The 23,394-nt window shown below is 50.8% G+C and overlaps 2 protein-coding genes across 4 annotated transcripts in view; both read right to left on the reverse strand.

Annotated features, from left to right (window-relative positions):
* Nucleotides 1-413: 413 nt before the first annotated feature.
* LOC122372224 (pyruvate kinase-like) lies at nucleotides 414-16,708 on the reverse strand. Of its 3 annotated transcripts, none has more exons than XM_043349154.1 (4): nucleotides 16,661-16,708; nucleotides 12,907-12,958; nucleotides 9,181-10,511; nucleotides 414-2,063 (listed from the first exon to the last, which is right to left on the reverse strand). In XM_043349154.1, the coding sequence occupies exons 3-4, from the start codon at nucleotides 10,488-10,490 to the stop codon at nucleotides 1,799-1,801; spliced, it is 1,575 nt and encodes a 524-aa protein (XP_043205089.1). In that variant the 5' UTR covers nucleotides 10,491-10,511; nucleotides 12,907-12,958; nucleotides 16,661-16,708; the 3' UTR covers nucleotides 414-1,798. The 3 variants fall into 3 exon arrangements, with proteins under 3 accessions (XP_043205089.1, XP_043205086.1, XP_043205087.1); XM_043349151.1 differs by having other exon boundaries at nucleotides 9,181-10,500; nucleotides 16,661-16,706; XM_043349152.1 differs by lacking the exon at nucleotides 16,661-16,708 and having other exon boundaries at nucleotides 9,181-10,500; nucleotides 12,907-13,053.
* A 5,480-nt stretch (nucleotides 16,709-22,188) lies between these two features.
* The window catches only part of LOC122372228 (tropomyosin-like), a 31,002-nt gene continuing 29,796 nt past the window's right edge, over nucleotides 22,189-23,394 (reverse strand). Inside the window, exon 13 of the mRNA XM_043349160.1 lies at nucleotides 22,189-22,512. Within this exon, the coding sequence (XP_043205095.1) occupies nucleotides 22,409-22,512 (104 nt within the window). The 3' untranslated portion in view covers nucleotides 22,189-22,408. The remainder of the gene's footprint in view (nucleotides 22,513-23,394) is intronic.

The following is a 23,394-nucleotide window of genomic DNA, read 5'->3' on the forward strand; positions in this document are numbered from 1 at the left end:
AAAAGCTCAGGCACGGAGGCAAGTCTGGCATATCAGCGTGTAGCAGGCTATGTACTCAACTATCATCAAATGAAAAAATCGCGCAAAAACAACCACCCGATAATTTGTGTACCGCATTCGATAGCGACACTATCACCCAGCCAAACCACCGGGACCGGATCGATAGCACATTCTGAACCCCTGTGCGAAGTAGCTGCAATGAATCGCGAAAAGCAAGTGCAACGCAATACGATGAGTCACGTGTTATCACAATGAGCTATACACATGTTTCGCAAGGTGTTGAAATCATTCCGGTGACCAACATACGAAAGCATCCACAGATTCGCTAGAGGCCTTGCCCCTCTGTCTATTAGTTAAACTTGCTCACTGAACAGGTTCGCTTTTGCTAGTCGTTCAGACATCAAAACTAAGAATATCGAGCTAACATTTATTGATTCAACAGAGCGCGGGGAACCTCTTTCCATATCTGGATGCCATGGACTCGAAACAAACCTGAGGGGTTACATTGTTACGGTTCGGGAGTGACTAGTTTATCAGGTGGGGCCAAATGGGACAGACCATTTAGGCCCACGGATAATCCATGGTCGGATAACACAAATCTTTGGTGACATCACATACCGAAACGAAATCGTGAATCAAGAACGAAAGAATTAGCTGCTTAGGAAAAAACATTTCAACATGAGAGAACACATACATAATTTAGCAAATATGGTCAAACAAAACTATCCTTCGCCAGTACTACGGCGACCAATAATAGCGTTCGTGCTGCGAATAATCGCAGATCTAAACTGTTAACAAATAGATAGGGCCAACCTGGTGAGATATTCTCGTCAAACTGATGACACTGGCCAAAGATTGTGGGTCACAAGACCGTACGGTAGCATTCAGGCCCGGCAAAACAAAGGATACCAGTTAGCGAGTTCTGCAGATCGGGTGGTTAGCAACACGGTCGAGGTCTGATTTCAGACTCGGCAGCACATCCAGGGGTACTGGGGGTCGTTCACAATGATAAGCTCAGTTCGCAGCTGGTAACCGATCCGGATGCATTCTATACCGCCTCGCAACAGCCCAGTGCCTCCATTCGCCGACGGGCGTTCACGACAAGGTTAAAGTAGTCCGACCTAACATCTTTCACAACCAACAAGCGTTAGGAGCGTCAAATCATGTTGCCAGTGAAGCGACGTGATTTGACAGCTGACAACAAGCTAGTGAGAGCTACAACAAGTATCCGCAACAAACAGCCTAAGCACAACATCTTACAGGGAAGCGATGTCTAGCCCATCACACATGGCATTAACGACTGGGCTTTGCACACAGGCCTACAAAGACCTAGCGGGAAAGACTTACAACTGCTTGCATACACACATAAGAAGCGTGCCGCATTCAACAGTGCTTGTGACGGAGTAAGTTAATGCTAGCGCATTGTCGATCACGCAGTGTTTCTTTGGCTGGTTGGTTTCCGTACCCTGTGGTATACCTAACATGCCTCTGAGGGGCGAAGGAGGGATTCTGACTGCGATTGTGACTTTGACGTACTCTTCGCATCCACAGCCCAGAGTGGGACTTCAGACTCTTCCAACTACCGCTACCACTAGCCGACCTATCACTAACCTCAGACTCTAACAGACGCAAGTTCATCAAACTCAACAACTTATCACCTCTCTAACAGTTGTCTCCCTCCCTCACCAACATCTAGGCCAAACTTCCCATTCTACAACAGTTCCCAAATCCCCTAAACACGAAATCCACCAACATCTTTTCAACCACACCAACTCACCCTTCATAACCACGTCATCCTCTAGGCGTAGATAACCCTCATCGTGTTGGTAAATCCCGCTCCCGACTTCCAACCCGTAACAATCACCAGTGGGTCACCATCTCGCACAAACTTCCTATCCTTTCCGTGGTTGACGGCGTACTGGACGCGAATCTCGACATCCTGTAGCCAGTCGGCCACCCGCTCGGCGGTGTGGATCAGGGGGATGATGCCGCGGTGCAGGTGACACTGGCGGGCCACCTGAGGGAACCGTGTCACGGCGATGATCGGACACGGCGGACGGAACCTGGGGGCGAGAGAGGGGGGGGGGGGGGTTAGAGGTACGGGAATGTTGAGATAGTTACACGGCGGGTGGGGCCTGCCGACAGGAGGGGAGGGGAAGGAGGGTTAGGGATAAGAAACTGTGTAGAAGATGTAGAAGAAAAGATGTGGGCAACACTTTGGTAGACTCTATTCAGGTCTAGCGGTCCACGACGACTCAACGGTACACGAACGCACACAACATTTATACAGGGGCATCACGTCATATCACGTCATCAATCATTCATCCCATTGGCTCCCCGTCACATCATTCTTCCCAGTACTACTGACACAATGCCTCGGGCAACCCCTCCAGTCACACACTGATCAGGTTCACTCTACAGTCACTCGATACGGCATGATTCATTCACACTCACATGACCGCTGACTACACCTCCACCTGATTATCAGTAATCATCATCATTATTCATCATCAACATCGATACATTCGCTTGGCACACTCTGTCCATACAGCTCTTCCGGGGCTCTTCTCACACGTGTACTACGCCGCAGTACGGTTTGGCCATTCCTTCAGGCTCGGACTCACAGTCACTCATACTGTCTGTGTTGCCAACCTCCTCAAACCGTCGTCGGACGCAGCGCACATGCCACGGGGCACCATCCACCTCCACCAGTGGTGCCGGTAACAGTCGGGTGACCACGCCCCGCCGCGACACGTCCGTGCACCGCGTCGGCTGACCTCGGCGGCGTATCCACACGGCGTCACCGACCCGGAACGCTTTGCGTGCACTCTGGATGCCATCGTCCACTTCGGACACCGCTCGGCCGGGTTCATCGATGTTCAGCGGGAGGTCGTGACCAGCGCGCTGGAAGACAGCCGCTGCAGGAGCGCTGCTAGGATGCATCCCGTCACGAGGCGTGGCGTTATAGCGGTGCACTGCTTCCCCGATTGTACAGCCTTGTCGGGCTGCCATCACCTTGACTGTCCGATGGTGGCGCTCGACGATGCCGTTGCCGCCCGCCTCGTGCACCGCCCGGAAGCGCAGCCGGACGCCCCACCGCGCGGCGAATGCCGCCATCCGGCGACTGCGGAACTCCGTGGCGTTGTCCAGCAGAAGCTCTGCAGGCGCGCCTCTTTCCAGGAAGATGTTTTCCAGCTGGTTCGTCACCTCAGCCGCATCTGACCGGCGCAGTAGTCGCCAAATTCCATACCGGGATGGTCCACAATCAATAACAGTCAGATAGGACCGTTCCCGGTAGTGCGTAACGTCGATCGCCAGCCGTTCCCACGTCAGCGGCACACTCAGTGACCCTTGCTGCCAACGTACCGGTGCTGGGTCAATGGACTGGCACACATCACACTGTTGGATCACGGCGCGCACTGCCGACCGGGTGGCACGGGCGTCTTCATTCCGCCGCACGTACCAGAGGGTCCGACGGACTCCCTGATGTCCAGTACTCTCGTGCACTGCGCGTATCCGTGTGGGGTCGACATCCGGCCGTGGGTCTGCGATTGCCGCGGCAGCCACCGGCCGTGCGGCAGGCTCTGGGTCCGGTGTTTGGAGCCACTCCTTTGGCACACGAGTCAGCGCATCCGCCAGGTTGTCTGCGGACTTCACCAGGACGACTGTCAGCCTCAGGTTGAACTCCTCCACCAGCTGACGGATGACGTCGATCCTCCGGCGGATGAGCATCTCCCCGTGTGCCTTCGTTCGCAGGCGCGAGCGGCCGGTCAGGGCGTCATCGATCCATTTGTGGACCGTAGCCGAGTCCGTACAGAGATCGATGATGGTGATGCCCCAGGCGATCGCCATGTTCACGCCGCTGAGCGCCGCGTCCAGTTCAGCCATGTTTATGTGCATCGCCGCCTTCGACTCAGGCCGCAGCCAGCTCGCATCCTCCACGACGCCACCCTCGGGGTCCTCCAGGACGACACCGGCAGCGATAGAGCTAGCGTCCGTCCAGACCACCAACTTGTCCCCCTTCAGCCGCCATGGGCCTCGAGCCGGGTCACTGTCGTTCAGTCGGGCCACGACATGATCGACCTGCCCGCGCAGCCCCACGTCCTCTGTTGGGTCGTCCCATCCTGCTGTTAGAGCATTGACGCGCCGTTTGAGCCACGCGGCCGCTGGTCGCAGCCATCCCACCACTGGCAGATGGGACACCAGCTGACCACACCAAGCAAACACAGCCCGACGCGTCAGCACTTCCGGGGGCGCCGGCACTGGGTTGTCACGACGCCAGCACAGCTCTCCAGCGACCGCACTCACCCGCAGTCCGAGCAGCCGTGCTCCCTCCGCCGCCCGCTCCGGCGGCTTGCAGTCCAGGCCGTACCGGGCGAAGTGCTCCGCCACGTGGTCCGCGCTGACGATTTCTTCGTCCACCAGGAGATCGTCCACATAAGGCAGCACTCCTCGGGCCACCACTTCATCCTGGAGCAGGACGGCTCGTACCACGGCCTTCATGACAGCCGGTGCGATGCTCAGGCCAAATCCGATGCGAGTCAGGCAGTATCTCTGACCTCGCACCTCCACCGTCTGGTACGGTCGCAGCCGCCGATCCAACCGTAGCTGAAGGTACGCCTTCCGCAAGTCCACTACAGCAATGCGAGCGCCATGCCGCCGCCAGCGACGAAGCTGATCGGCGCAAACGTCCGCATCTGCAGTGTGTGCGATTATGTGACCATTCAGCTCACGGTAGTCCAGGACAGGCCTCACCTTGTCCTGATTTGGCTGCGGGACCGCCATCAGAGGGATTAAACCTCGGACTGGGCCATCCACCCGCTCGTCGTACGGCTGCAGCCATCCTTCCCGGATCCACAGCTCCAGCTCGGTGTCATATGCTGGTCGAGCTTCCGGCGGCACGGCATACTGGGCGACCTGGTTCTGCAGATACTCCGGGCCTTCCCCGTCTGCCCACTTCCATGCCACCGTCCACTCTCCAGTTTGTGCCTCGAACCGGGCCGAGAAGTCTGCTGCATCCAGCGCCAGCCCCTGGGGGTCGACCTCAGCCGCCGCCGCCGCACAGATCCGCACGTCTGTCGGCGTCCTCAGGCTGATGCCACCTAGGGCCGTGATGCCTGACATGCCCAGCACCATGTCCACTCCCAATGGACGATCAGGCACAACAAAGGCTGCGAGCGTCACTCGTTTGCCTTGGCACTCCATGGTGACTTTGGCCGTCCCACTTGTGGGACCGATTCCCTTCTCTCATATCGTGGTAAAGAGAACACACGTTCGAGCTCCGCTGTCATTCGGAGGCGCGCTCCCTCACGCGTCGTGGTCCGGCCGCCGACCCAAATATAGCCTCGCTCGGCGGACCGGCCCCGTATCCTGTAACCACGGATGCTCTGCTCCCGGCACCGACGCTGACGAACTGTAGACAGTCGGAATACACCTCTCGGCCCGTTCGGTTCTCTTCTCTCGCATCCGCGCCCCTACGACAATGGTGGCAGCGGCGGTCGAGGGGACTTGTGCCCCTCACAACGGACCCCAGCCTCTGCATCTGCATTAACATCGCAGACTGGTTAGTCCGTGCTCCGATACGGTGCGTCGCCCCTACGTCACGTCATCGACTAGGGAGCTGACCTGTGACCATCCTGGACTTGTCATCGTCCAGCTGCACCGTCTCCAGTGAGCAGCTCTGCCCGGCAACATCATCGGCCTGCGGCAACCAACGCCATCAGCTGCACTGGACCTCTACGGAGCCCGCCGACAGCGCACGGCTCATCAGCCTGCGCAGTCCTCCTCAGCGTTATCGAGTGATGGACACCACCTCGTATACAACATCTAGCCTGAAGGAGAGAAGAATTGAAAATTCAAGCTAAAAAAAAAAAACTCAAGAAAAAGTCAAAAATCATTCCACTTAAAAATCGTGATCATGAAAATGAAAAAGATAAATGAACTCTTGATATTTTTATAAAAAAGTGACAGTGATTGATTGGTGAAATCTTGTAAAACAATTGTGAATTTGTGAAAAATTGTACTGTCATGAAATTGTTTTCGTCAGTGTTCTGTGTCGTTTGCAGTGTTTCTGTGGTTACTCTCAAAATTTTACGGAGAAGTACGCAAGTGCAGTTCTTTAATTTTACCAGCACTTGTCTTGTCATTTCGACAGGTAACGTAAATTGAGCATTTTGTAAATGGAATGGACAGTCAATTACGTGCAAATCGTGGTTCAATCACCGAAATTATATATTTGTCTCCAAAAACGGCCAAAGTTGCCGAGGGCCAGAGATGCCCATGGGACGAGCCCTGCCAAAGAGCAGAGGACTCGCCCAGCCGTAAGCTCCACGACCTTGACAGACACGCACAGCGGTCCGGCAATGGTCCTTTTTCTTACCATTTAATAAGATCAACGACCATTCAAGCCACCGTGGCAGGCAGTAGGTGCAATTGCCACGAAACACCTACTTATCTGTTCATACCATTTTGCAATACGCTCAACCCAAAAATTATTCTCCGTTAGCTTGACGTTTGCTCTCTTTACTATGGTCGCTTCGGTTCCCTACGCTTCCCTGGGGGGAGGGAAGATATTGTGGGACCGATTCCCTTCTCTCATATCGTGGTAAAGAGAACACACGTTCGAGCTCCGCTGTCATTCGGAGGCGCGCTCCCTCACGCGTCGTGGTCCGGCCGCCGACCCAAATATAGCCTCGCTCGGCGGACCGGCCCCGTATCCTGTAACCACGGATGCTCTGCTCCCGGCACCGACGCTGACGAACTGTAGACAGTCGGAATACACCTCTCGGCCCGTTCGGTTCTCTTCTCTCGCATCCGCGCCCCTACGACACACTACACCGCAACGACCCACCGTTCACAGTCCTCATCATCACCGTCCGCGGTGTCCACTGCTCACAACAATCCTTGTGCACGAGCGTGTCTGTGCAACCAGTGTCCACCAATACACGCCGCTCACGACCGTCTACCTTGCTCTGGATCACCGGGAGGACGCGATCTATTGCTCCGGGGACAGTGCTCGCGCTGACACGTCCCCCGAGGCGTTTGGGCAGGCCGCGGCGAGATGACCCTCAGTCCCACACGTCCAGCAGCGTCTGGGACGAGGTGGGCGCTTCGGTCGCTGCCGCCGCTGCTGCCGCTGTAGATCATTGTGAACCGCCGCCACAGCTTGCGTCTGGTCATTACCAAGCACCGCCCGCGCGCGGGCGACTGTGCTCTCCAGACTGAGTTGCTCTGACCTGGTTCCTGCTCGGATTGTGTCCGCCACGGACGCCGGCAGACCGTTGACGAAGGCAGCTACCAGCTGTCGGTCCGTCACGCCGCCGAACAGGGCAGCATAGCGGCGCAGACTCGCCAGGAAGACATCAGCGCTCTCCCCCGGCTCTAGCCGACGTGCGACGAATGCTGTGTGAGCCGCGAAGTCGTCCATGGCGAACGCCTTAAACAAGGCGTCTCGTGTCGCCGTTGCTGACCGGCGGTCCACCGCGGACAGCTGTGACCACACGGCGAAAGCACCACCTTTCAGCCGCATGGGCAACACCTCCGCCGCCGACACACCGCGATACTCACAGAGCAGTGACGCCTGCGTGTGCCATTCGACGACGTCGCCGCTCCCGTCGTACTCGTCGATGAGGCGAGGATCGAGTCCAGCTCCGATCCGGACCTGCTCAGATCCCTGCACCACAGCGCCCGTCTCTGTCGGTGTGTCCATGATAATGCCGAAATGCCGAAATAGCTTGTAGAAGATGTAGAAGAAAAGATGTGGGCAACACTTTGGTAGACTCTATTCAGGTCTAGCGGTCCACGACGACTCAACGGTACACGAACGCACACAACATTTATACAGGGGCATCACGTCATATCACGTCATCAATCATTCATCCCATTGGCTCCCCGTCACATCATTCTTCCCAGTACTACTGACACAATGCCTCGGGCAACCCCTCCAGTCACACACTGATCAGGTTCACTCTACAGTCACTCGATACGGCATGATTCATTCACACTCACATGACCGCTGACTACAAACTGCTAACAAACAAAACGAGTGGAGAGTCTTAAGGTGTAAATAAATAATACTTGTGTCGGTAACAAGTAACGCACCGATATACCGACGGAATCAACCATAAGTGGGAAGATACTAGACAGAACTTGTCAACACATGGAAGGGAGAGGAGGAAATGGTAGACAAAAGGAGACGGAAAGTTGGTGACAGAAGCTGTTCATGGAACGGTGATTGAAGGACAAAGTTTCAGAAAGCAATTAACGGAGGGTTGCAGACAGGAACGGCTATAAACACGGGATCCTGGCACACAGATCACTGCTACCGACACACAGACGGAAATGAAGGTAAAGTGACCGCGTTCGAATGCACGGAGATGGGGACGACAGAGGAATGGAACGATTAACGAGCCAGACTGACCAACAACCAAGCGAATTGATCGGCTCGATTGAATGGCGGTAAACAGGGGATGTTGGCAATCGAACAGCCTTGAACTCTTTCTAAAGGTCAAATAACTGACCTTGGGAATAGAAGGGGAAGCGTCGAACAGTGTGAATAATGACCCTATTTAGTGCCGAACAATGAACACTAGCAAGGAATACAGGAAATCAGGATTAGGTACTGCGCAATCTCGACATTGAAGTCTAGTCAACAGAGAACGCAACACAACATCAACCCTATCACATAACCACAAAACTGACTATTGCACAACCACACAGACAAGCTATACCGATCTGATTACGACACATCGGAGGTGTGCCTTTCCTTGCAGCGTCTGAACACTGCATAAACCGACGTCCGCAGCCGGTAAAACACACGTCAGGGACCCACCGCCTCCTGACAGACCCATGGCTCGACGCCAGGGGAACGAAAACGGACCGCGGGGCGGTCGGTGCCAGCGGGCTACGATTGGCGACGGCTGCGAGTTACTGGCCATGAGTGTCATGAGAAGTTGCTACGATACGCATCACACTTAGAGCGTCACTCATGACTTTACAGGGACTCATTGTACTCGATAATTATATGCTGGCTCCAGCAGCTCAATACGGGCATGATCTATGATTGGTCTTGGCAGCTCCCTGCGAGCAGCCATAATCGGTACCGATTGTCTACTCATTATTCCCGTTATACCCTTCTATCTAAGCCCCCCCCCCCAACTCCCCTCGTCCCTCCCAACTCACTTAGACAGCATGTGCGCCGACTTTCCGGTGGTGGTCAGCACCACGATAGCCGCCGCCCTCATCTTCAGCGCCGCCCCTACCGACGCAAACGCCACCGAGCACAGATGGTCAGCGACGTCCACCGTACGAGCCACGTCGTTATAGAAGGCCTGGTGCCAGACCGTGGCCTCCGCCTCACGGCAGCACCGGTCCATCATGGAGACACACTGGAGCGGGTAGTCGCCCTTGGCTGTCTCACCGCTGAGCATGACACAGTCAGAGCCGTCCAGAACTGCGTTGGCTACGTCAGACACCTCAGCACGAGTCGGGCGGGGCTTCTTCACCATGGACTCCAGCATCTGAGTGGCGCAGATGACCGGCTTGCCGGCCATGTTGCAGCGAGAGATGAGAGCCTTCTGGGCGACAAACACCTTCTCTGCGGGGATCTCGATACCCATGTCACCACGGGCGACCATGACACCATCGGACTCGGCGATGATTTCATCCATGTTGAGGATTCCTTGATGATTCTCGATCTTTGAGATGATCTTGATATCTTTGCCCTTCTCGCCGAGGACCTTGCGGATCTCCCGCACGCCGGCTGCGTCGCGGATGAAGGAAGCGAACACCATGTCAACTCCCTGTTCAACACCAAGCAGAAGGTCGCCACGGTCCTTCTCAGAGACGGCAGGCAGGTCGACTGGCGTGCCGGGCAGGTTGACGCCCTTCTTGGAGCCCAGCATGCCGCCGTTCTCGATCTCGCAGAGGACAAAGTCGGGTCCGATCTCGCGAGCAATCAGAGAGATTAGTCCATCGTCGACATAGACCCTTCGCCCGACAGGTAGGACTTTAGTGATGTTGACATAATCGACATACAGCAACTCCGCGGTGCATTTTTCATACGCCGCCTTGTCTGTGGTTAGTTTGATCATCTTCCCAGCGACCAGCTCCACCTCCGCTGATGCACCCCCTTCCAGAAGACCCGTGCGGATCTCCGGTCCTTTCGTATCCAGCGCAATCCCGATCGGCACCGGCCGTCCAGCCTTCTGACTGAGAACCTCCGCCGCCTTCCTTACATTCTCCATAGTCTCAGCGTGATACTCATGCGTTCCGTGAGAGAAGTTCATCCTCGCTATGTTCATCCCCGTCTCCATCAACTCAACCAGCTTCTCCACGGAGCGGGAGACGGGTCCAATGGTGCAGACGATGCCCGTCTTGCGGTGGTCGGCGGGTAGCGAGTCAATGTTGAGCGAGGCAGTGTACTCGAGCAGGGAGAGGGCCAGCTCCGGCGTAGCCGCCGGTGGAGGCGGCGTGGGCGCCTCAGAGGGCATGGTGACGAGACTGCCGGGAGGTCAGGGGGCGGGGTCAGGTGGGGTCACAACAGGTCACACAAATCACAACAGGTCAGGTCAGGTCAGGTCAGGTCACGGCTGTCAGGGTAGAGGTCATGTCAAGTCAGAAAACTCATCACGATTCGGGATGGGAATATGGCGATGCACCTAGTGGGATGTTATGAAGAAAATTTCATCAGCGATTGAAATCGTATCAAAATATTTTGAATGACAGAACTTAGGTGTCAGCAATGAGTGGGCAGTTCTGTACTGAGCGCTCACGACCGGAAAAATATTTGCATGATCGATAATAGACGTACGATTCGATAAAAATTATTATGACAATGCAGTCATTGAAAAGTCAGGTAGCAAATATATCTCGATCGGCGTCACGGCTAACTCAAATATCGCCCCTGGTCGGTCTCCCTCGCAACAATACGGCGTGATCTCACTGGACCGGCGTTTCCTGTGGCACGGCCGCCCAGTTTGTTCGATACCACTGCTGACTCAACACTCAACACCCGTACCGACTCCCCGAGGGTCGGTACGGCTGTGAGCTCGAGTAGTCCTATCGGTTGGGTACCTCGGCGGTGCTCTAACAATACCGTAACCCTTTCATAAACCTCAAACAGTCACCCTTTTCATACCGTACCATCTGCCTGACGTCTCAAGTACCAAAGATTTGATTAGAAATGATGATACTTTTGGTCGGATGATACGCAATCGCCATCGGTGCAATCGTTAGAAGTCCGGTCGAATGAAACGCCCGAGTACTTTTGGTGGCATTAACTCCCAATAAAATGGGAACCCGTTAAAACCGAACCAATAAACAAGCTTTGCGGTGAGCATTCTGCAATGTGCTAGACGCTATTTTTAAGCATTCACATATGCGTCGAAATCGCAAGCACGTTTGACGGTGAAACATTCCCGAGTTATTTCGACCCGTGCTTCCCAGTTACGTAACAAGCAGCATCAATCCGCTATCACGGCATCCGGTGTAAAAACGGGGGACGGTGCACGCCTATCGCGGGGTGCGGAGCCCGTCACGGAACTCTGAACACCGGGACGGGGGGATGGGGCGGCACGAACGCACAAACAGGCACGGAAGCACGCATTGCCGGCGGCAAGGGCACAGAATACGGGCGGTGGTCTGGTGACGATCGGAGGATCGGGGCTGCACAGCAGCCGATGCGCACAGTGAGAGGATAAATGGTCGAGAAGTTGTGGCTAAGCGAGCCAAAATATGCATGCACCTCCCTTGATCTTTAACTCAAATGTACAGTGTTTCGTTTTTTATTTAAAAAAATTAACACAAGAGCTTCTAAGGTCACAGTGATTTGAAAGTAGGTATGTATTCACTGATCCAATTAGAACACTTTCCTGACTGTGATGGAAAATTGACATGATTTAAGAAAGTTTTAAAAATCATATAGAAATAGCAAGGGCTTCTGAATCACAACAACACAGGCTGTGTGATGCAATAGCCATTGACATACAAAAGGTACACTTTCCTGCTCATAAACAGTTGATGATGTGAAGATTAAAGCATAATCTTAATCTTTAATCCCCATCCCTGCCCCATCATCTTAATCTTATAGTTAAGACTTAAAAGCACTATAAAACAGCATGTCACTGATGGACAAAAACTGCTTTACTTTCTTACTTTCTGCTTGATCAAAAATAAAAAAGCAATGACTCAATAATCAATATGAAGTTATTCAAATTTACTAGCAATTTCAGCTTTTGTAACACAAACTAACCTGACCCCTCCCAAAGAAAAAAACAAAATTCAAACACATTAGGAACTGAGGCACTCTCTCATGCATTTTCCATTTTAGTCTGCACAAGTCCATCCACTTACCCAAGAAGGTCGCATCAGTATGTATAAAATGATACACAGTGACAGGGCACTCTCCCCAAAATATACAAATTGCACACTTCTGAACCATTATGCTTACAATGGCACGGGGCACCTTGTCATACTACGTGACCTGCCCATATGTGAATATAAAATTATTGAAATAATACTTGCGGTACTGTGGTACATCATATACCCTCAGATCTAGTTTTTCCTATGGCAACCACTAACCAGGAAACTTTTCAACAGTTGAAATGGGGAAGAAAAGAAAACATAAGTAAATAATGGTTTGACTCAAGCAGCCATACTTTAGACAATGACAACTGATATTTATTTCTAATAATAATTAAATAAAGATGAGATAGCACCAAATAAAAACAAAATAGGCTTAAAGATCAAGATGCCTTTCTTGATGGCGTAGGCGCGGCGTAGGTAGGCTTTCAAATTCCCTTTCCATCGTTATCAAATTCTTGAGGATTTCAGCATAAATTCATGTCAAGCTTCGACAACCAGAACCTCATGTAGATGTGCTGGATACCAAAGTAAAAAATTGCTTACCTTTACCGGAAGGATTGCCAGCCAGAGGAGCAGTCCTCAAAACACGACCAGCCTCGGACGGCTCTCTCTATCGTCTGGAGGTTTCGAAAGATGCTCTCCAGAGATGGCGCTAGTAAATTTGGCTGACATGACGTCATGCTAAAAAGTGATGGATTTTGTGAGAGCAAATGTAATAAAAGTTGAAAATTTTGTACTTTTGCTTAATTAAGAAAAAATAAATATACAATTGTTCAAAACAGCGTTTTTCTCATTCATCCTTCATTGTTTTAAGAGGAATATAGACAATTTAAATATTTTTTCTTGACCGCAATTCGCACACGCACTAAATTAAAAGCTGGAGTTTTGTGCGTTCGTAAATTGTGATTTGAGAAAATAAATTGACAATTATCTTTTGCACTTTTGCTTTACAATCATTTTTCAATGCAGATGAATGCATAAATTATTCAAAAATAGGCATATCTTTGAAATATTATGATTTTCCACAAGCAAATTTTCCCAAAAACTTGAACTACTTACAACTGACGAACGCATCCAATAATCTGGATGTCTTAGGATGAGTTCGTCATTTTTTCCCAAGGAAATACGATACAGTTCAAGCTATTTTACCGATTTATTAGGGTACTTTTGCCAATGAATTAATAAATAAATGACAACAATTAATCTCATTATCAACCATACTCGGAAGCATTTTTTTCGCATAAGCGCGAACACATCCGCGCTTTCATGAAAAGTCACGCCTGTAGATGTCAGGACTGCTGCTTTATGTTTCGCAAGGTGGCGCAGCGCGCAGGGTGCCGACTACCGAGGCTGAGGTCTCCAGACTCTCCACCACGATTTAACTTGGAAATGGCCGATGGGGAAGGTCTCACCCAAAAACGGACGCCCTTTTACACAGCTGCATAAAGAGAATGAATTATTGGCATAGCTGACCACACGTCCCCTCCCCCTCTCCGCCCCAGCTCAATAGGAAATATCGCCTATTTTCCTTAGTCAGTTATATTCTGACTAATTTCTCACTCTTCCCAGTAAACCTTAACATGCATGATGCAGATGTCCACTGCGTAAGTCGTGTGCTTCCGTATGTGTGCCAACTATATAGTGTTGCCTACACTCTACAGTACAGCCTACTGCTTCCCCATTGTCGTTATAATTGGTGATTCTCAGGTCAAAAGTTACACAGTGGTCTCAGAGAACAATCGTTTCAACAAATTAACGATTCAAACCATTGCATTCTACTTATATTCCGGTCAGTTCTGCTACTAAACGATTCCGGCAAAACACTCTTTAGGTTATGTATTAGCGAACCACCACACAAAATTCGCCCAATCAATGGTCAGTTATTACTGCTGGGCTGAACCGTCATACGCTATATAGCCTATTGCAGTCAATATTTTCAGAACGATACTGACTGACGAAACACAACGTATTCGCGGATTCGCACATACGTTGGCACCCAGGTGGCCTGTCAGCAGCCGCACAAATCCGCACAGCGCAGCCGGGATTTGACATTGAGATGGTACACCGTAAAGCATGCCTTTCCACACAGGCACAAGCACAGGGACACAAATTCTCAAAATCCAAACTTATTCCAATACTGGTCAATTGCGAATAGGCATAAAGTTTTGAGGTTTTCTCATGTTCATTCTTCTTTCACTAACACACGCGGCAGACTGCAGCAGCTGCAGAACATCTCACAGAGCTGCGCTGGATGCAGTCATGAGCTGGGACACGGTTTGTGACCAATGACCGATCGGGGGTGCCAGCCTCCTCCCGGCACGCGATGCACTGGCCGCCGCGCAGTCGATGTCGGGGCACCGCCGGCATTCGCCGACAGGGTTCCATCCGATTCGGTGTATTGGTGGCAGCCCGAACAGTGACCCACGCGAAGCTGGCGGACGTCGATGGCCGATGAGCGATGCCCTTCCGCGACCGGCGGTGGCAGTCGGTCCCACATCAAGAACAGATACCAGTCATGCGGTCAGTCGGCGACGGCGCTGTCGCGAGCCGATCTGATGGTCGCGCGGTGGGCGTCGCCGACGTCCACCGGGACCGTCGACTGGGGGAGCGCGGCCGCCTCTTGGCCGCCGCCTCTGGTCGGCGAGCTCGTTGCGCTGTGGGACGGCATCCACTGCAAGTCGTTCACTGTGAAGCGGTCGTTTGACCGGACCTGGCAGGCGGGGAAAGGGGGCCTCAGATGAAGTAAAACCATCCCTCAGGCCAGCTTGAACTGGCTCTCCACCTCACCATGTTAGATAAGCGGACACCCTCGTGATCATCGCAGCGATGATTGCCAATTGGTGTGTCATTATGGGAGAGGATGCCAGCCTCCTTTGCAAGATAGTCTGCCTTTAATATAGTGCAGCCCGACCCATTGCCTGTGGCGCAGACTGGGCTTGATAATGCAGTGCAGGACACACCAAACGTAAGCGGCCATCTGTACCCCCTGTGCAGTAGGGCTGACTCAAGAGCCCAGAGTTGCCCTCCCCCCACCATTCTGTGCACGTGATAACTGGATGGGACATGCCATGGTCAGCATCTGTTCAAAAGCAACCCTAAGCATGTAAAGCTCCACTGGCATGCTCAAGCATGGTCACAGTCAGTTCTCACTTCTCAGTTGAACCTCCAATGGAAACCTATCACAAAGTAGAGATCAGGGCGCCTCTCACACTGCAGCACACTCAACGACTGAGGCACCATCTCATTCTCATCACTTGCAGGTGGTTCTTGCCAGGAGCAATGCCAGCCACGCACATCAGGTGATAACAGCAGTGTACAACTGCAATCTACAAGCATCCATGTTCTTTCTGGTTTTCTCCTGTTGAGATCCACTGCCATGCATGAACTTGATGGGCTTTTGTTGAGCTCCTCCCATGTGCAGACAGGTTTCTGCTGAAACAAAGCAAAGCAAATGTGATTAATAATGGCCCTGTTTCACCATCCAGACACTGTGTGCACTGGTAGCTACGGCATACCATAGCATCACTCAAATGACGTTGCATGTGATCTCTTAGTTTATGATCAATCGCGTTTGGAACAGAGTGAGAGGTTCTGAAAAACCGTACCAAGAACAGAGGTTTGAGTTCAAATACTGCTAGCATGCTGCTGGTGCTGGTACCGCAGCGTGCTAGCGTTCTGGGATGCTGTCATAGCTTAGCGTCACAGTGAAGTTTGTTGACACTGCCATGGAAACCCAATGCTCTGACACACGCAGCGCACTGCAGTGCTGAGCACTGCAGTGCGTGCTCTGCCGTGAAACACCACCCATGAACGTTGGTTGCATGACCAGGATGGAGCAGTGTGGCAGACAGTGATTTTAATTTTAATTGCACTTCCTAGAGATTAAAATGTTGTTGGTGAAATTGCTATTCATTATTCCTATAACCATTGTCTAAATTTCACATTTCAAGACAGCATCAGCATTGACATGTTATATAAAATAAGGTTTAGACTTCAGGTGGTCCCGGGTTCAGCTTAAGTAAAACAAGGGCAAAAAATTGTCAAAAAAATATTTAAAAAAAATACCTGCCTTCATCAACACCTCATCTAATCTAACCTCATCCTCATCTAACAAGGCCCTAAAAGCAAAAACCGTTTGAATAACAATGTAATATTTTGCAACCGCTGCACCATTACTGTCACGTACGCTATCCCTAGATTGGTTGCTGGTAAGTAGTGGTTGTCGTCATCAACTCGTCATGCAGCAGCTGATTGGGATGGGCGGGGCCTATTTTTATCCAGGCGATAGAGAGAGCCCCTCGGACGAAGACCGCAGCAGACAACAGAAAGCCGGCTATGCTTCAACACGGGAAAAGTTTGCGTCACATATCGACACACGCGCGCCGTAGTCGCAGCACAACATAGAGATGGCTAAATCGCTGCTACAGCAGAACTTCTTTGGTTTAATGTTGTTTTCATGCAATATATATCATCACACTACAGTAATGAGTTAAAAAATCATATATATTTCATCTGGCTTATATTTGGATTCATTTTTCGGTCCAAGTTAAGCTTCATTTGTCATGTATTGTGCCCTGTTCGCTGTAAGCTATTTCGTTAGAAAGGTTTACCGTACCGTATAGTGATGAGCTTCAGCTTCTGCCTGCAAGGTCAGTACTTGCGATATTTTCTAGGTGACCGTGACCTTGACATGACCTTGACCGTGACCATGGTACTAACGGCTCCCGGAAACGTAACGCAGTGATATCAAAAGTCAAAACCATAGTCCATAACTATGGTCTATGTGATTCAATGCTTGTTTTGATCTGGGTTTCGCCTGCTACACGACTGATGGTGGCGACTGGCTGACAGGCGATAGAATAGACGATGCATGCATTTTTTTTTAGTCCATTTACAGCTGATGTCGTTGTCATCTTGGTCTGACCATCATGTCTCAAGACTCCCAGATATCGAGAATGAACTAAAAGTGGTGATTTGTGGTCGAGCGCTCATTCCCGGTTTGCATAGGGTTTGTTGCAAGCTTATATCTCCGTCCGTGATGTTGCAAAAGATGCCAATGGTGCTTAACAATTTACAAAATGACCCCCTCTAAATATCTGAAGACCAATGCATCGAAATTATCGCCAAATGAACGAGCTAGAGCCTCGTCAAAAATGCTATGTAAACCGGGTTATTGGTGTCTTAGGTGGCCGTCGGTCAATCATCATGGGAAAAACAAGTATCTCAGGTTGTTCGCCGCTGTTTCTTCGTTCTCGTTGGTCTCTCTAAGATAAGACACAGGCTGCCCTTTGAAACAAAAAAGTTACTGATTGAGGCGCTCGTGTTTCCCCATTTGCATTATTAACGGTATGGGGCAGCTGTTCTGTTACTCTCCGCCAGCGAGTGCAAAAGGCTATAAATTTTGGAGCCCGTATAGTTACTGGCTTGTCCCGGCGTGAGCACGTCACTCCCGCCCTGGAGTCGTTGGGGTGGCAGCGTCTTGACGGTATGTTAGGGGAGAGGGACGCGGCCATGCTGCGCAGGCTGATGTCGTCCGGGGCGCCTCCGGCGTTGGCCGATCTAGTGCGCAGTCGCTCTGAGGTGTCAGTCAGGGCCACTCGCGGTGTGTGCGCTGGTCAATTGGAGCTCCCTAGAGTAAGGACCGAGCGTGGAAAACGTACTTTTCCGTACAGAGCCGTGTCTGTTTGGAATGCTGGGTGCATGAATCGTCTGTGACTCGTGTACACGTTTGATGAGCGCTATTTTAGGACATATTTTAGATAGTTTATGTGTTCGTCTTTTTTACAACCTGTATTGACGAGAGGGCAGAAAAGCCATGTTTTATGGAGCTCTTAATAAACCTGACTATGACTATGACTATGACTATGACTTTTCACAATTTGAATTACGCGCTTCAGCCTGATCCGATTTGACGGGAAACGTTGAAAAACATGTGTTTCAGGTGTAACATTTATTGAAACATGCGTTACGGGTAAGCGAATTCGTTTCCGCACCTGAAATAAGAACGTTGAAAACATATTTTCAAACCGTAACATGCGTGGTGGTCAGACCGTACGACACACTGAGGTGGGAGGCATAGATAGGGGTGGGGGAGTGCTTTTCCGCTCCCCCACCGTATAATATTCTCAGCGGGCCACTGCGCGACAGACGGCAAGCGGCATCGACAGATCCTCAAAATAAATAAGAGCATAACTAGGTACTTTGGTCACTTGGACCAAGTCATCGCAGGTCCTCCAATTATTTTAACCCGCGCCCCAGTGGCGGTCTCCGCCAACTTCGCCCTAGTGGGGGGGGGGGGCATATGTTACCACCCACCTCTAACTTAAAAACTAAGAGGGCTAGAAAGACGCGGTAAAAAGCAGTCGATAGCTCTTGATGCGTACGTTTGAAAGTATTTAGATCATTTTTCATCTTAGAGCAATATTGGGGTCACCAGAGGTCATCAAAGGTCAAAATTTGCGAATTGTCATTATATTTTTCAGAAAACATGCCATTATCTCAGGAACTATGATAGCTAGAAAAACGCTGGGAAAAGCAATCGATAGCTTTTGGACTCTTCTTTTGATTAGGTCATTATCAAAAATGACCTCAGGTCAACGGTTTAGCCTCCAGAGGGCAAAAACTCTAAAATAGCTGTTTTTAAGAAAAGTGTTTTTTCGACAATAACTTTTGACTTAAAAAAGCTAGGTCATTTCTAATGCCAGAATCGTGTTTCTCTCGCCTAGACGCGTCGAATGAACTATAATTTGACCTTAAGGTCAACTTCAAAATTTGACCTCAGGTCAAGGTCATGACCTGACCAGAAAAGGTCATGTTGCATATCAGTCGATGCGTCTCGGCAAGACAAACACAATGAGGCCAACCCCAGCGTTCTACCTCTTTCCAATCGAGAGTTATTGGCAAAAAACTGTTTGTAGCCTCAAATGACCTCGGATGACCTTTCAAGAGGCTATCAGCAAAAAAAAAGACACCTTGTTCGTCACGGGTGGTCCAAATCATTGTTATCTTGAAATATTTGGACTGTTCCTATGCGTACACACGGATCTAGAGGCATTTTCGTTTTTCTCCATTGACTTATAATGGAAAGGTCACGCCACTGACCTGACCTTAGGTCACGCATATAAAGAATCCGAGATATACAAATTGTAGGCACCCATAACATCATGTAATCCACCAAGTTTGAAACCTCTCTGACAAACGCTGCAGGCTGGACATGATTGCAAACTTTTTTAGGCTTGGTCAGTTAACTTGACCTAGTGACCTGACCTGACATGACCTGGGGTCAAAAATTTTACATATTGTCCAAAATTGATATACCAAAAGCTACCCCAAGCGGCGCGGCGCTACGCGCCGCGGTTTTTTATTTATACGAAAAAAACGCGACAGGGTGGTAACATATGCCCCCCCCCACTGGGGCGAAGGTTAAGGTCCATGTCCTTGATTGTGACGTTGCAAATGCAAGTCGAGCTTATAAAGCATCTTCTGACTTATATCACTATCAAGCAGTTCACGTCTAAGAAGTAAAAATATAAAGCCTAAAAGACATTTAACCCTCGCCCGCACATGGGGGGGGGGGGGTGGTTGCCACCCCCCCCCAGGCAGTCTTTCTGCTCTGCACTCAACATTTTTAGAGCTAGAAGGCTGATTTTTCGTATAGCTGCTCGTTTATCCTTCCTTGATGTCCACTGAAAATTTCAAGTTTCTGTGATTTTTGGTTTCGGAGATATGACCTTGTTTTTCAGGTCATGTCATGACCCAAATGGCCAATTCTCAACATCTTGCGTTTGCCATGGGCCTTGTGAGCTTTTGACACTCTGATTTCGGCCTTTTTTGCCAGTCTTACCTCCCACCTATCATGGAACATGTTGTTAGACGACGTACAGGGGTCAAGGTCAGGGTCAAGGTCAACCTAGGTCATCTAAGTTAATTGCGTTTTAGGCAAGCGGAATTTACTTTTTGTGAAGTTTTTTGACTGCATTTTTGGTAAAAGCTTCTCAGATCATGATTTCATGTGATATGGACCCAAAAACAATCGGTGCACACATCAGTATACACATAGACACACACAGACATACAAACACATATAATTGACCTTGACCTAACTTGACCTGAAATGACCTCAGCAGCAAAATTCTGGTCGGATAGTGTGACAAAGAGGTTCTAGCTGGCTTGGCACTAGAAAACAGCATCGTCATCGGTATTTGATAAGCAGCGCACTTGATATCCAACGGTGACCCAAAACAGCAACATTTTTTAGTTTGACCTGACCTGGAAGGTCAATGACTGACCTGAGAAGGTAAAACTGGGTATCATTGGATTCGTCTCTTCCCAAAGAATCTTTTTGGTCGTTACTGCTAAGCTCTATCTCCAACAGGAACGAAATGGCGCGGGGGGGGGGTGGCAACCACCCCCCCCCCCATGTGCGTTCTAGGATGGGAAAATGGCATGTGCGGGCGAGGGTTAAAGAAGGCGTAAGTCAAACGGTTAACCGTTATCACTTGAAGCCAGTGAGTGGGACGAAGTGTGTTCGGCCATGTGAGCACGCTAAACTTTCGCAAGCAGGTAAATGCAATTGTGTGAAGTGAATAGGCAATTCAGTTGCGGAATTGCCATTCAGAATCGCCTGCAAACGGCTCTCTGAAGTCTGAACCTGCTATCTGGATCTTAGATACAAAAGCTCCGATGGTAAAGGCAACGCCCTTCCACAATCGATTCTATCTCTGTGCATTAGCACCTACGGCTCGGGCCTCAGGTAGAGCAGCACCGTCTCCCTCTTCTGGTTGACGGGCCACCATGGGTATCCGGACGGCCTGACCAGAGTCCTGTACTGCCTGTCGTGCGTGCAGACGCGGTTGAAGGTGGTGTAGAGGGACGGACAGCTGGAGACGTTGTTGAGCCGGGGGAAGGCCAGGCCGATGGCGTCGTTTCTGAGTTCAGGAGAAATCTGGAAGAGGCCGCTGCTGTACGGAACGATTTCGTAGCTGAGGAGACTCAGAGACTTGGGAGCGGTGAAAGTCTGAGAAATGTCTGTGGGGAGGGCAGGGTGTCAGCTGGAGACGCAATTCGATAGTAGGCAGCCGTATGCGGTCAAGTATCAACATAGAGTACACGTTAATTTGCAAGTGAGCGAACGTGACTGTTAACATATTTGTGGCTTGCACTTAATCTTACGACTAACTACGGATACTCGTAGGTAGGCCATCCGTTTAACTTTTGGTCGTTTCTCTCATTGCATCATTCATTCGAACTCGTCTCTATGGTGGGTCGTTTTGCTTTTCCCATGATAGTTGTTTCATTTGACATTTACCTATCTATGACATCCCGAATAGCGGACCTCAACACAAAATTGTGTATTGATGCGACAATCCTTTATTGTTATGCCGATGGTGAGACTGAAATGCGAGTCTTTCTGAGTCGCTTTCTCACCTGGATAAGCGAGGAACTCCCGAGCTATGATGTCGATGACGTAGTGTGTGCTGTCGCCTTGGTCCCTGAACAGATCGGCATACCTGGCAACGTATCAGTGCATTCAGCGTATCAGTATTTAGGTATAGGTATCAGTGCATCAGTGAATCAGGATACCACTAACTGCCGAGCAATAGGGGTTATACTGCCATACAATAATCTTTTATTTGCTTCTTTATATCGGCATACATTCCAAATGTTAGAGAGATATAATTTGTTTTTGTACATCAATAGGTAGGCCTGTTCTGCAAGGCCATCGATGTGCATATTTATATAGATCCGTATATAAATGAGAGTTGGTATTTAGGTACTTGAAATGTTTGTCCCTACTTGCGTCATGCAATAAATTCGTCTCCTTACCTCAGAATCGAATAGTCCATCTCTTCTCTCGGGTATCGTTTCATTTTGAACGTCTTGTACCGGATGTTACCATTTGACCACGACACACCATTTGTGGCCGGGTCGTGGGAAGCCAGCATCAGCGTGGAGCCATTGTAGCTGCCCTGCATGCGACAGAACAGCAGAAGATCCTTGTCTTCCGCGTGACCCATGTACCGGTGGTCGGGCAGTGCCGTGTTTTTTAGGTAGATATTCCAGCATGTGATGAGGTCTTCCGTGGTACACATTCGCGCCCGGCAGAAGTGTCCGTGTTGGATAGGCCCGGGCAGCGCTTGTCGAACAGCACTGCGGATCCGAAGGTTGGGACTTTAATTGTGAAAAACCGCCCGCCCGCCGCCAAACGCAAACACCGCAAAACGCGCAAAACGCAAGCCGAAAACGCCAACACAAACTTCGCAAAAAAACAATCTCCCGCCCGCCGAAAACCGCAGAAAAAAAACGCACAAAATGCCGCAAAAAAAACGCGCGTCCGCCGCAAAACACAAACACCGCAAAAAACGCAAACACCGCCGCCGCAAAAAAACGCCCGCATCGCCCGCCGCCAACCGCGAAACGCCGCAAAAAACGGCCGCCCGCCGCGAAACGCAAAACGCCGAAAAACGGCCGCCCGCCGCAAACCGCTAAACGCCGCAAAAAACGACCGCCCGCTGCCCGCCGCTAACCGCAAATAACGGGCAACCGCAAAACGCCGCAAAAAACGGCCGCCCGCCGCAAACCGCAAAACGCCGCAAAAAACGGCCGCCCGCCGCAAACCGCAAAACGCCGCAAAAAACGGCCGCCCGCCGCAAACCGCCGCTAAAACGGCCGCCCGCCGCCAAACGCAAACAGCAAAAACACCCGCATCGCCCGCCCGCCCGCCGCCAAGCACAAAAACCGCAAAAAACGCAAACACTGCCGCAAAAAACGCACGCCCGCCCGCCGCCAACCGCAAAACGCCGCAAAAAACGGCCGCCCGCCGCCAAACGCAGCCACCGCCAAAAACGCAAAAACGGCCGCCCGCCGTCAAACGCAAACCCCGAAAAAACGCAAACACCGCCGCAAAAAAACGCCCGCCGTAGGCAAAACGCAAACACTGACACATTAAGACAAATATGGCGCCCTGCGGCAAATGTGGTGCATTCATATCTGCCGTTTAAGCAGCCATCCCTTAATTACAGCGCATCCTAA

Source organism: Amphibalanus amphitrite, unplaced genomic scaffold (assembly GCF_019059575.1).
Source record: "Amphibalanus amphitrite isolate SeventyFive unplaced genomic scaffold, NRLGWU_Aamphi_draft 001333F_arrow, whole genome shotgun sequence".
NCBI classification, from domain to species: Eukaryota; Metazoa; Arthropoda; class Thecostraca; order Balanomorpha; family Balanidae; genus Amphibalanus; species Amphibalanus amphitrite.